Source organism: Pseudonaja textilis, chromosome 1 (genome assembly GCF_049901715.1).
Source record: "Pseudonaja textilis isolate UNSWEBS1 chromosome 1, rPseTex1.2, whole genome shotgun sequence".
Lineage (NCBI taxonomy): Eukaryota > Metazoa > Chordata > Lepidosauria > Squamata > Elapidae > Pseudonaja > Pseudonaja textilis.
In genome coordinates this window covers 229,025,569-229,040,377 of record NC_141990.1, presented here as the reverse complement: position 1 = coordinate 229,040,377, position 14,809 = coordinate 229,025,569, and the positions used below count along the sequence as shown (strand labels likewise).

Below are 14,809 nucleotides of genomic sequence, written 5' to 3'. Positions count from 1 at the left end.
CTTCAATTGTTGATAGAAGTCCAGAAGAACACCTGTAATAACACTCTCCCATGCTCTTCCCTCTATCTTATCAAGTTGCAATGTCCTTGAAAGGGAGTCTTTCACAGTTCTCTCAACTTCAGCTAAGATATTTTCAAGCCTCTAGTTGGCAGTGTTACAAAATTTCTTTGTTCTCACTTTCCCCCTCCTTTCCCAGACAGAATGTAATAGAAGTTAAAAAAAAGGGAAAAGTATATATATATAAAAAAAGAAAAATAACTAAAGGGAGCCTCTAATTTAAAAAATTGAAAAATCAAAAAAGAGAAGAGAAAATAAATATATATAAAAGAAAAACCAGTCCAGTTAACAAATGTTAAGTCACGATAGAAATCCAGTAATAAAGAAAGTAAAAAAGTAAAAAGCCAAGCCTCACTTTGACGTTTCCATTTAAAAACCGCCGCTTATTCAGTTCTGTCAAAACTTTTACAGATTTTTTCTTTTTCTTAGGGTCCTTTTCTCAGAATAATAGTAAAAAAAAAAAAAAGTTCTCACCAAGCCGACACACTTTCTCTTTCAGTCACTTCCGTTCCAGAGCTGTCCCAACTTCAGCAGCTTAATGGCTGCCTCTCCACTGCTGGTGAAAAGGGCTTCTCCTGAATCAACCAGGGACTTTGTGATGTCCCTGGGATCCACAGGATGTGCCCTTCACTGTCGCCGTCTCTATGGGACGGGTTAGGTCCGTTTGGACCGACCAGAGGCAGAGATATCGGCTGCAATCTCAGAGCCCTGAGATTGCAAGCCGTATCATTGCGACATCAGCTCCGCCTTGTTATTGAAAAAGGAGGTGAATTATAGATGGCTGATTCCAGAACGACTAATGTTTACATGGCAAGAACAGAGAAACAGAATTGATTCAATTGAGAAAGCAGAACTATTCTACGCAGAAGTTTTTGGAAGGAGAGAGGAAGAGGCAAAAAAAGAGATCTCACTAATTGAATTCCAAGAGGACCAAATGGGGACTGAAAAAGAAGAAGGCGTAGTAGGTGGACAGGTGGAGATCAAAGAACAACATGAACCAAGATCTACAAGAGCTGCCAAACCTAATTACAAAATATAATCATGGAAGAAAAAAAACTGATTATAATGAATATAAATGGACTTAACTCAGCTGTTAAAAGAAGAAATTTTTTTCATAAATTAGAGAAATTAAAATTTGATATAATTTGTTTACAAGAAGTACATATTAAAAAACAATACGAACAATTGTTGGTACAGCCAAAATTAGGGAAAATATTCACTTCTTTGACTCAATGTAAGAAAAGAGGAGTGGTTTTATATATTAAAGAGACTATCCCAGCAAAATTGATTCATACTGATGAAGATGGAAGAGTATTAATGGTGGAAATAATGGAAAATAATATGAAAACACTCCTAATTGCAATTTATGCTCCAAATGAATTTATGCTCCAAGAAGAATTTTACAAAAAATTACACATGGAAATAATTGGACTGGACTATGTTAATATAGTTATGATGGGAGATTTCAATGGAATTGTAGACAATAAACTGGACTATACAGCAACAACAACAAAGCAAAACAGAAAGACTCTCCCTAAATCCTTTTTTAAAATGATAGATGAATTAAATTTAAAAGATATATGGAGAGAAAGAAATGCTAAAACCAAACAATATACTTTTTATTCAAATAGACATTTATCATGGTCCAGAATAGATATGATTTGGATCTCAACAGAACTAATATCTAACATTCAAGAAACAAACATTGAAACAAGTACTTGGGCAGACCACAATCCAATGACAATTAAATGGAAAGGACAAAAAAGAAGATTGAGATGGACACTAAATAATACTATCCTAAAGGAAAAAGACTTTACACAATGGATGGAGAAAGAATTGGCCTTTTTCTTTAGAGAAAATAAAAAAGAAGATACTTCAATTCAGAATGTCTGGGACACAATGAAGGCATATTCTAGAGGCTTGATAATAGACTATATAAGGAAAAAGAACATCAGGAAAAGGCAAGCCACCAAAGTTTTAGAAGATGAGCATAAAAGACTTGAAAAAGAACTACAGAAAACGCCACAGAAAAAAGATATTAAACTAAAATTGGACATAATCAAACATAAAATGGGTCAAATAGAGAAAGAAGAATTGGCACAGAAAATTAGAAGTGCTAAACAGAACTACTTTGAAGATGCAAATAAACCAGGTAGATGGTTAGCATACAAACTGAGAAGGGAGAAAGAATCAAGGAAAATATTGCAGTTAATAGATGACCAAGGCCAAGTTTGCTATGGCAATAAAGAGAAAAAGGAAATTATTCGAGACTTCTACGGGCAACTATATAAGCAAGAGAATATTGATGAGGAAATGCTAATCTACCTAAGATATCTAAAGAGACTGAAAAAATGTTAGAAAGTAATATAACAATGATGGAATTAACTGAAGCCCTTAAGAAGCAAAATAATGGAAAAGCACCAGGTCCAGATGGGCTTCCAGCAGAATTTTATAAAACATTACAAGAATCGCTGAGCTTTCCATTGCTAGAAGTCATGAATGAAGTTATGTCAAAGAAGATGATACCTAAAACATGGTCAGAAGCCTATATTACACTTATTCCAAAAGAAGAGGCTGATCCATTGCAAATTAAGAATTATAGACCTATTTCTTTACTAAATGCAGACTATAAAATCTTTGCTTCAATTTTGGCAGAAAGACTTAAAAAATACTTAAATAACTTTATTCATCCAGATCAAAATGGATTTCTGCCAAAGAGACAAATCAAAGACAATATGAGAGTAATTCTGGACACTTTGGAATATTATGAGGCATATCCCGAAAAGCAAATGGCTTTGATATTCTTAGATGCGCAAAAGGCATTTGATAATGTGAATTGGAGATTCATGTTATTATTATTGGAACAGATGGGTTTCGCCAGAAAATTTATTCAAGCAATAGAAGCCATATACTATAAGCAAACGGCAAAGGTAATGATAGAGGGAGAATTCACAGATTCTATTAATATAAGAAAAGGAACAAGACAAGGATGCCCACTATCACCTTTGCTATTTGTATTAACTTTGGAAGTGTTGAATAGAAATATTAGAGATGATAAAAGTATAAAAGGAATGAAAATAAAAAAGGAAGAATTTAAATTGCAAGCCTTTGCGGATGATTTGACATTTATTTTGGAAGACCCTTTAGAAACAGCTCCAAAACTATTGGAAAAGATAGAGACATATGGTGAGGTGGCTGGTTTGAAAATAAACAAAGATAAAACAAAGATTTTGACAAAGAATATGCTACTAAGACAAAGAGAAGAACTGGCAGACCTATTGAAAATTCAAGTCACGAATAAGGTTAAGTATTTGGGGATATATTTGACACCAAGATGTAGTACATTAAAAGAGAACAATTACATTAAACTTAAAACAACAGATAGCGTTAGATTTGATGAAATGGGAAAATCTACAATTGTCATTAATAGGGAGAATCTGAACAATCAAGATGAATATCCTACCCAGAATCTTATACTTGTTTCAAACAATACCAATTAGGCTTGGAAAAGACTATTTTAAAGATTTAAATAAAATTATGTTGAAGTATATATGGCAAGGCAAGAAAGTGAGAATAAAGTTAAATTTTTTACAAGATGCTAGAATTAGAGGAGGATTTGGTTTCCCTATTTTGGAGTTGTACTATCAAGCTGCAAATTTGATGTGGGCCAAGGAATGGATAACATTAAGAAAGACTAGATTGTTGACATTAGAAGGGCATGATTTGTTGTTGGGCTGGCATGCTTTTCTATGGTATAAGGGAACTAAAACACAAGGCTATTTTAGAAGACATCATATACGGGAGTCTTTGTGGTTAAATTGGGAGAAGATTAAAAGACAATGTTACTTGAAAATTCCAGTTTGGTTATCGACCATTGAAGCATTTTCCTATCCTATAATATATAAGAAGGAACAAACAGTTAGATATGTGGAAATATTGGATGAAAAGGGTGAACTTAAATCGATGCAAAATTTAGACGAACAAGGCATAAAGATGAATTGGTTTTCATATGCGGAAATACATTCAAGGTATGATGAAGATTTTAAAACAGAGGGATTTTATGATCAATTGACTGATTTAGATAAGATTTTGACAGGTACTGATGAAAGGTGATTAAAAAATTATATGGTTATTTATTGGAAATTAAACTAGAGGAAGAACAAGTTAAAGAAACTATGATTGCTTGGGGGAAGAATTTTGGATATGGGATTGATTTAGAGAAATGGCAAAAATTGTGGTCTCAAAATTATAAAATGACAATGTCAACAGCATATAAAGAAAATTTGTATAAGATGTTTTACAGGTGGCATTTCCCCCCAACAAGAATAGCAAGAATGTTCAAGAATAAATCCGAAAAATGTTGGAAATGTCATCAGACACCTGGCTCATATTACCATATGTGGTGGACTTGTGAGGACACTAGAAAATATTGGACTAAAATTCGCATGTGGTTGATAAAAATGACAAAGAAACACATAGACTTGAAACCAGAGATTTTTTTATTGGGAATTTTACCTGATACATATAGTAAAGATTTGAAATACCTGATTGTAAATGTATTAACAGCAGCTAGGATTCTATTTGCTAAAAATTGGAAAAATGAGAAAATACCATTGCAGGAGGAAATCATTAAGAAAATATTGGAATGTGCTGAAATGAGTAGATTGACATTTGAAATTAGAGAACAAGAGGATAAACAATTTTATAAAATTTGGGACCTTTTCTATCAATGGTTAGATAATAAAATACAATAATAGAATATCTAGAACTTCAGAAAATAATGAATATATAAAGATAAATTTCTTTTTTTGAAATCATATTTATAAAATGTTTTTAGGATAGATTTGGTAGGATTATATGAATTCTTATAAAATAAATTAAGTAAATTATAGTTATCTTGCAAAATATGAATGAATAAAATTATAGTCAAATGATTGTTTAATAGTGATACTAGGGTATTTAATCTTTGATTGATAATATGTGTTATCATGCAATGTAACTGTAATTGAGACTATGAAATGGATGCACAAAAAACTGGTAAACCAACCGACACACTGTATATTTATGAAAGAAAGCTGGATGTTTTTATGTTTTGTTTGTTTTTGTTTTTCTTTAAAAACCAATAAAATTGTTTTTTAAAAAAAGCTATAAGCTCAGCTGCTTGGGTGCTGTGGGAGGGAGGAAGTGGGGAAGCCCAGATGATTTCTTGTAGGGATACTACAGCTGCTCCTGTTACTCTTTTGTTCTGGTGCATGTAGGAGAAACCATCTGTGAAAAGTTCAATGTCGGGGTTTTGTAGCGAGGTATCTGTTAAATCAGAGCGGGGTAGTTCAGCGTCATGCACTAAATGGAGGCAATCATGGAGATTGCCTTCTTCCTGTTCTATGGGGAGCAGGGTAGCTGGGTTTAGAGTATTACATCTTTCAAATGTAATGTGATCAGAGATAAAAAGTTCAGCTTCATATTGAGCCAAACGCTACTGAGTAAAGGCTTGTGTCTGGCTCTTTAAGAGAATCGCAAAAACTTCATGGGGGACTTTTAGCAATAGTGGATGTCCTAGTACCAAATCCTTAGATCGTTTTACCAGTTCGACTGTAGCTGCCACGGCTCTTAAGCAGGGGACAGCCCCTTGAGCTACCAGATCTAGGGTTGCAGAATAGTAAGTGACTGGTCGATGTGTGTGTCCAAAAAGTTGTGTCAAAATGCCAGAAGCAACACCTAATTTCTCATGGATGAATAAGGTAAAAGGTTTCCTATAGTCAGGTAGCCTGAGTGCTGGGGCTGATGCCAGGGTTTGTTTTATGGTCTGGAGTGTTTTGTCCAAAGGTTTGGACCATTCAATGGGGTCAGGCATATTTTTGGCTGTTAGTTGAATGAATGGTTGGGCTAATTCTCCAAATGAGGGGATCCATGAGCGGCAGAAGCCCAGTGCTCCCAGCAAGGCTCTGACCTTTCATTTTGTCTGGGGTGGTAGAAAAACGCCCACACAGCATGAATAAACAAGATGACACCTCCCGCCTACCAGCCATTTGGAAACCCGCCCTCATGAACAGATGAGTACCTAACATGAAGAATGACACCAGACCCAGACCCACGAGGGCCACGCAAGATGCTACCACCACACTTCCACGTAGAAAGCAGACTCACACCCACACAGAAGATGAGACATGACCACAGACCAGAAGCCGCACTGCAGCTGCATCACTACCCGCTTCAAACCCCTCTGACCCATACATCAAGCGAACTGATGCCCACCATGAAGATGCAACACGACCACAAACGTGAAGCCAAACATCAGGATCACAGCTCACCAGCTCAAATCCCCCAGCAACTAAGACTAACCTGAGCACAACCAAGACCCCACCTGAACAGAACACCCCCCCCAGCCAATCAGAACACAGCCAACCACCCAACCAATGAGAACACAACCCCACCCAATCAGAACACAGCCAAGCCCCCACCCAATCAAGTCACACCCCCACTAGCAGTTAAAAGGAAGAAGCAGCTGCAAGCTCACATTACCCTAAGAAGCACAAGCCGAAGACACAAGCCTGAAGATGATGAATGAGACTTCATCGAAACATTGCCTAGATACTTCCAATTTTACGTGGGAGAAAGCCCGAATAACCAAAGATCCACATACAAATACCCACGAGAACCTCTAAACACACACACACACACAAACACACACATATATACCATATATGTAAGTACCCGCGAAAACTTAAGAAAACATATGTATGTATGTATGTATGTATGTATGTATGTATGTATATATGGTGTTCAGCTTTGTTCGGGTATTTTCCCACGTCATTATAGTTGTGCTTTTAAAAATGTAGCAATGTTTCGGCAGAATCTCATCTGCCATCATCAGGCTTCTGTATTGTGTTCGTCTGTGAGTCAGACTTTTACAGTTGTTTCAGTTTTAAATTTGGGGCTAGCCTACTGCTGTGCCAGAATGGTTTTTTCTTCCTCCTGATTGTTTGGGAGTCTTGGTCTGTGTTTATTGGTCTCAGAGTTTGCTGTGTTCTGCTCGATTAGTGTTTCTAATATCTTCTGTCTGTTTTGTGGCTTTTTTGTGTCTTGATTGGCTGGCAACATTGGGTTCCTGTATTGGAGGCTTTTAGTGCAGCTTGGTTCCGCATAAATGGATGGCTATCATTTGTTAGGAAGCTAGGTTTCATCTGGGTGCCTGGTTGTGGTGTGTTTGAGCTGGAGGTATCAGGGGGGATCTGTTTGTGCCCAGGTGTTTGCCTGGCTTGTGGTGTGGAGATTTTTTTGTTTGTGAGTGCAGGCTTCCAAATGATTGACAGTCTGGTGGAATCATCTCTTCTATTCATGCTTTCAGGTCTTTTTTCAATCTCTATGGCTTCTCTGATAATTCTGTGGCTGGGGTTTTCTATAGTGGCTAGGGTTTTGGTGCCATTAAAGTTGATGCTATGACCTGTGGCTTTCATTTGTTGGACTAATGAGGAAGTGTGTTCCAGCTTTTTTACTGCATTTTTGTGTTCATCCGGGTGGGTACTTATTCTTCTATTGGTCTGTCCAATGTATGTGGCCGGGCATGATGCACAGGGAACTTTGTATATGCCTTGGTTTTCCAGGTCAATTTTATCTTTGGGGTTTCTAAGGATGGCTGCTATTTTTCTGTCTCTTTTGAAGGCGGTCTTGATGTGATGCCTGTGTAGTATCTTACTAATTTTGTACAAACCTTTGTAGAAATTTGAAATGGGACAAGTTAAAATGCATGATAAAATGGACTAAGAATTTTGGTTATAACATACAAATAGATCAATTGGAGATGGTGGTCAAAAGATCTGAAATTCACACTACCTTAGAATTGGAAAAGATTTTTTTTATAAGGTGTTGTACTGTTAGTATATGACACATTATCTAAAATATGTGAAGGCACTTCTAACTGCTGTTGAAAACATGGAACCATAAAGGAACAGTTTACCATGCATGGAAGGTTCGTGAAATAGTGAATATGCAGAGAATTAAAAGAATAATATTCTGATGAAACTAGAATTTTTCTTATTAGGACTTATGAATAGCCAATTACAAAAAACTCATGGATGATTGGTTTTATACTTGCAGGGAGCAAAAATGGAAAAATACAGAGATAGTCACAATGGCGGGATGAATCACAAAGATGGTAGAACTTTCAGAAATGGCTAAATTGACATATTTCATTAGGGAAGGAAGAACTATCACTTTATAAAAGACTAAAAACTCCTTAAAGGCTTATTGCTCAAAATGGATAAAAATGAACTTGTGATTTCTGGATTTACTGGTTAAAAAGACTAAATTGGGGGAAATGGAACTATATTATGTAATTTTGAGAGGGAATGATATCAAGTAATTATTGTAAAAAAAGGTTGGAAACAACTTTGTTTAGTCTTTTTTTCATTTTCTTGGCTTTCTATTATTTTCCACACTTTTGTCTATACCTCTTTCATTACTATGTCTTTTTACTATTTTATATATATATATATAAAGTCATCATTTGGATAGCTATCATTTCATCTCCAACTTCCGTATCTGCATTTCTTCTGATCTGGGTTCAGGGATGGAAGATACAGTGTCTGTTCTTATGAATGACCTAAATGGGATTAGGTAGTGAGAGAACACCCTCTGCATTCAGAAGGAAGACTTTACAGTGCCTTTTCACCTTCTGAATAGTGTGGCTCCAAACAGGGATATGTTACTTCAAGGGGAATCTGTCTGCCCATTACGTGTAAGCCAAGAGAAAAACTCTGGGTTCACATCCTTGGAAAAGACAGGTGAAAACCTGAAGGCTTCTTGGTTATAGCTTGCCATCTCAAGTCAGGATGAGCGCTGTCTATGTTTTAGGAATATAGCCTCCTTCAAATGCATGAATAGGTGACATACACAAACCTGTGCAAATGAAATCATAAATAAACCGCTGTGCCTTTGTGAAATGTGCTAATTAGTTTAATTTTAATGCTGTTTTCTTCAAATCTCATTTTCCATATTAGTTTAATTCTCTAATTTTAATTTTAGATCGGATATAATTCATCATAATTGACATGAATAACAGTGTGAAAGAAAATATTTACAATGCATTGATGGAACTCACTGAGAACCAATTTAAACTTTTTAAATGGTGGCTAAATTATATTGGATATAATGGAAAGAAAAACATTCCTAAAATTTCACTGGAGGAAGCTGATCATCAAGACGTTGTAGACCTCTTGTTTCAATATTATGGAGAAGATGCTCTAGAGGTGTGCATTGATGTCCTTAAAAAATGCAACAGAAATGATCTTGCAAAAACACTTGAAGAAGCTGAACAGAAAGGTAAGAAAACCCAACATATTACAGAAATAGCAATAGTATTTAGACTTATATACTGCTTTACAGTGCTTTACAGCTCTCTCTAAGCTGTAAGAGTCAGCATACCATGCTGTACAACTCTCTAAGAGTCAGCATATTGCCCCCAACAATATGGGTCCTCATTTTACCCACCTCGGAAGGATGGAAGGCTGAGTCAACCTTGAGCCTGGTGGGATTCGAACTGCCAAATATAAGGCAGCTGGTAGTCAGCAGAAGTAGCCTGCAGTACTGCACTCTAACCACTTTGCTACCATGGCTCATGTTCCCTCCACTTGAGATCAAGTGGCAATTAAGAGCCATTATCATTTCTTTGCCAATGAATCTTGCTTATCCGTTTAGCTGTTGGTGGTTAGGATCAGCAGTGACTCCCTGGGATTTCAGAGCGGGACTTTCCTTCTAGTCTGAGACTCCATGTCTTGAGCTGGGAATCAAACCAAAGGGAAGGATCTCTACTGTCACTCAACTTGGTATTTTCCTATCACTCTCAAAGTAAACGGATAGGCCAAGTTTAAGCCAAAGATATTAGTACATTGATCTAAATTTAAGGGAGATCTTTAAAAGTTTAATTTAATCTATCCTTTTTTCCAGCACCCTTCCTGACCTAATACGGTATCTTAAGGTATCTTATAGGTAGTGATGCTATTCACAGCTGGGATTCAGCTGGTTCTCACCAGTTCACCCAAACTGTTAGTTAATTGCTTAGGCAGTTCGGAGAACCGGCTAAAAGTAAAGTGTAAGAGAGGTTTTTCTCTCTCTCTTCCCCTTCAGTTAATAGTTCCGGGCAGACAGCCAAGAACCACTTAACGGTTGCAGCTGGAATGCAGCCACACATGCTGAATCAAGTCAATAAACAACAGAAACTGACAATTAGGGCAGGGAAACCCATCAATCGCCCATCTAGGGATGGGATTAACCTCTTCCCTTGAGGAAGAAGGACAAGATTACAAATATTTTCATTATAAAGAGTATTAAGTAATACTTGGGTGATCAGCTGATACTCCCTGGAGTTCCCCAAGATCTTTTATAGCTGATGCAGTATTGGCTACTTCTTGTTTCTTTCTGGGGGAAAAGATACAGGAGGGGACAATGATGCAGCTTGATCACACAGGCCATGAATTTAATATATGTGTGGTCCAGCCAGCTATATTGCTTCTGCTGTGAAGCACCCAATTTTAGAACCCAGAGAACATAGAATAATAGAGTTGGAATTGTTAGTGGCTTTTGGCAGCCCACCCAGGTTTTCAATTAGTTTCCCTCTCAGCTGCTGCATTTGCTTTGGGGTTGACTTTTTTTTAAAGGGGAATGGCTGTTTTAAATTTTATGCATTGTTTTAGTGGTTCCTGGCACTGTCCTTTTAGGGTGTACTTCCCTCACTCTTTTTGAAAGCCTCTAGTGATGGAGCACCCACATTTTCCGAAGACAGGATATTCCATTGGTTGATTGGTCTCGCCCTTAGGAAATTTCTCCTTAGTCCTAGGTTCCTTCTCTCTTTGGTTAGTTTCCATCCATTGTTTCTTATTGTGTCTTTTGGTGCTTTGGGAAATAGACTCCAACATTTTTGTAGGAGCCCCTCAAATTTCCTGACAGAACAATTAATCAGTGGAACAACTTGCCTCCAGAAGTTGTAAATGCTCCAACACTGGACGTTTTTAAGAAGAGATTGGATAACCATTTGTCTGAAGTGGTGTAGGGTTTCCTGCCTAAGAAGGGGGTTGGACTAGAAGACCTCCAAGGTCCTTTCCAACTCTGTTATTCTATTCCATTCTAAATATTGGAACAGTGGTATTTTATTGTGAGTTGGACTAAGGAGAAATTTCCTAAGGGTGAGACCAATCACGTTGGCCACGCCCACCTGCTCACATGACCATCCAGCCACGCCCACTCAGTCATTAGGGCAGAGAACCAGTTGTTAAATTATTTGAATCCCACCACTGATGCTATTGTTGCTACTAGAGAAGAGAGCAGGGCATGTAATGCTGGGTAGAGTCAGAGAACAAAGAAGGGCAGCATTTTCTTAATTCCTTAAATGAACTATCAAAATGAAACATTTTAAAACTATATTTTTTCTTCAAATATATATTGAGACAAAATCTCCTACTTTTATGTATATTTTTAATGCTTAAAACAACCAGCAAAAAACCAACAACACACACTCATGGAACAATGACTGACATTATTGTGGTAAGCCATATGTGTTCAATGTATGTGCTTACGTCCAAAGAATACCTAAATTATAAATGTATTAAATGTAAACTCCATGAACTACTAGAAGAAAAAGCAAAGGAACTAGAGGCAACTCTAGCCAAACTCCAACCTACACCAGAAGGCTGTATCCAAATTGAACCAAATTGAACAAACAAACTCCTAGAGGAATTGACCCTGTGGCTAAACCTTTGGAGGAAGATAAATGGAGGCATGTCACACACAGAAGGAAACATGGCAATCAAAGAAAGCAACATACATGTAACAAACCGCTACTGCCCAATTTTATCAATACCAATGTAGCCCCATTACAGCTGAGCAATCAATTTCTTCCCCTAGATTAAAACATGCAACCTCCTCACAACCTCCTCGAGTCCCCCTCAAAAATATCCAGAAACCTAGAAAAGTATCAGAATTAATCCTTTTTACTGTGATACATCCTTTGCAATGAAACAAAGATCATCCACAAATGCCAATAGTTGGCAATTCCCATCTTCTAACTTTCCAGTGTATATGCAACCATCAGCCTTGCAACTCTTGAACCCAAGACCTTTCAATGCAGTATCTAAACATATATTCCAATTCCTGGCTCTCTGCTTCAGCCCATAAATGGCCTTGTTCAATTTATACACAGTGTTAGGCTTTTTACTTTCATACCCTGGTGCTTGAACCATGTAAATTTCTTCCTCTAATTCTGCATTGAGGAATGCAGTAGTTATGTCAAAATGCCAAATTTGATGGCCATATGCTGCTGCCAATGCTAGTGCCAGCCTGATGCTTTCACTCTTTACAGTTGGTGCAAATACCTCATTATAGTACACATTTTTCATCTGTGAAAACCCTTGTGCCACTAACCTTGCTTTATATTGTATCTCATTATTGGGTAGTACTTTCTTCTTATATACCCACTTACATCCTGCAGCTTTGCTACCCTGTGGCAAAGTCATAGATGTGAACACTATATTCCATGGATTTCATTTTCTTGTCCATGGCTTCTTTCCGCTTTACTTGTCCAATTTTAGGTAATGCCAATACTTCCTTATAGTTTCTTGGCTCATACCATACATTACACACTTTAACAGAATAGCTAACACTCTAGCAGAATACCTGTCAGGTGGAATTCCTTTGTGCCATTGCTCTGACCTGCATGGGTCTGACTGCTCCTGTGCTTCAACCCTCTCTTGCTTCATATTTTCTTCAGCTTCTCCTCCCTGAATGCTGACACTGTCACTAAGTGAGTTACTATCACTGTGAGTTACTGTCACTAAATGGATCACTGCCACTAAGTGAATCACTCCAAAAATTTGCATCAATTCTGTTCCAATTTTGCTCTGCAAAGCTTGCAGACCTTGCAAATACTATTATCTTGCTCCCATTGCTAAAGCAATAGCTTTTTGAGCCTGGCTCACAGTCCATAAACCTGAGGTTTCTAGCCTTTGGTTATCCTTTTCTTCTAATTGATTTTTGGAATATGCACCCATGCATTACTTCCACAAACCCTTTTTTTCCATAAAAGGTTTTTATTTTTATTTTTTACACATCTCTTCACATGAGCAACATGATTCCAGATTACAACATTTATACATAGTCATAATTACATTTTCAACTTTCTTATTTAATATCACATCACATTATTATCCACTCCACTAATCTTTGAATAAGTTTCCATTTCATATTTCAATTCATTAATTCAATTTCAAAATCATTTCATCCTCACATATATTTTCAATTCTTTACCCCCCTATTATTTCCATTTTCAGCTTACCCTCTATTTTATTTTACGTTGTACATTGTTATCTTCATTAACTTTCTCAAGACCAATATATAGTAAAGAATAAAAAACAGTAAAAATAAAGTAAAATTAATCTATCTAGGATCCTCATGGTATATCCCTCAATCTACAATGTATCTTATATTTATTCCAGAGATGTTTATATAACCATTTCATATTTTTTCAGTTTCCACTTAGCCAAAGTTTACCCTTATAATTTTAATAAATTTTCATTCCCCTACTTTTAATTATAATATGATACTCTCATTATAAATATTTTACATTCCGATATGATCCCTTCTGATTCATCATACTTTTTATTTTCTCATGTCCTTTATATAATCAATTACATTTTCTATTTCATGTATAAAATGAAGAAAGAAGAGAAAAACGGAAGATTAAGTTTCCCTTTCTACTTCCTCTTAACCACTTTTGACCTGTAAAGTTTTGCCCAGTTTATCATAATGTCTGTTTTCCTAATGTCATTTAAATAATCAATTACATATTTTAGGATATGTATATATAAAAAAGAAATGATTAATAACAATAGAGCCCTCTTAATGTCTCTCACTCCATCTTCACTTTTCTCATATATAGTTATATAATACTCTTAGGGTAATTCCCAATAAATTTTAAACTTCAAATCTCCCCAATCTACATTGCTAATAAAAAATACCAAAATACATTCCCATGTGGTATCCCCTTTTTATACTATGTCTAACCCTTATCTCTAAATCTCTTGGCCTTGTCATTTCTCTTAGTTTTAACCCTTAACCTTTTCTAGGTTGTCCCGGTCTTTCCTCTTTATCCCTCTTTTTTCCTCTAATATTATTTTTATTTCCATCTGCCAGTCACCCATCTTTCCCTCCGCCCTTTCCTGTTCTCTTTTTTGAAGTTTCTTGTACGATTTCTTCTTTTGTTTAATCCTGGGAGCGTTTTATTTATTACCTCTGTCATCAGTGTCATAATTTTGGTTCCTTTAATATCTTTTGGCAATGTCTCTTGTTCTCCATGCTCACCTGAGCCATTTTCCTCTTCCTTTAACTCCTCCTCTTTGAATTTCCTTTGTTTTTCTGCAGACTGCATTGCCATTATTTTTTTTGCCAGTGTATCCAATAATCCGTTCTTTCTTTTAGCATTCCTATCAGAGTTTGCAGTTCTGACTTAAATTCTTTGCTTATTTCTTCCATCTTTTTTAATCAATTGAGTTAATGAAGTTCAAAGTTTTTTATTCCAATCCTTGCCAAAAGTCTCAGTTTGTCTCTATTTCCCTTATTAATCCTTCTGTCCCTTTGTCACAGTCAACATCCAACAGTCCCAAGATATTGTATTCCTTTATCCTCTTGCTACAGTTTCCCCCCACCTTTTTTTTTTTTTTTAGGTTTCCAGGGTTCTTGTTATGTTATAGTCTTTTATCTCATA

At 36.4% G+C, this 14,809-nt stretch overlaps 1 protein-coding gene across 1 annotated transcript in view; it reads left to right on the top strand.

Moving 5' to 3' along the window:
• Window positions 1–14,809, top strand: part of LOC113440202 (NACHT, LRR and PYD domains-containing protein 12) — a 432,514-nt gene that overhangs the window by 342,550 nt on the left and 75,155 nt on the right. The window contains exon 2 of the mRNA XM_087928375.1: window positions 9,082–9,378. Coding sequence (XP_087784501.1) covers window positions 9,108–9,378 — 271 coding nt within the window. The 5' untranslated portion in view covers window positions 9,082–9,107. The remainder of the gene's footprint in view (window positions 1–9,081; window positions 9,379–14,809) is intronic.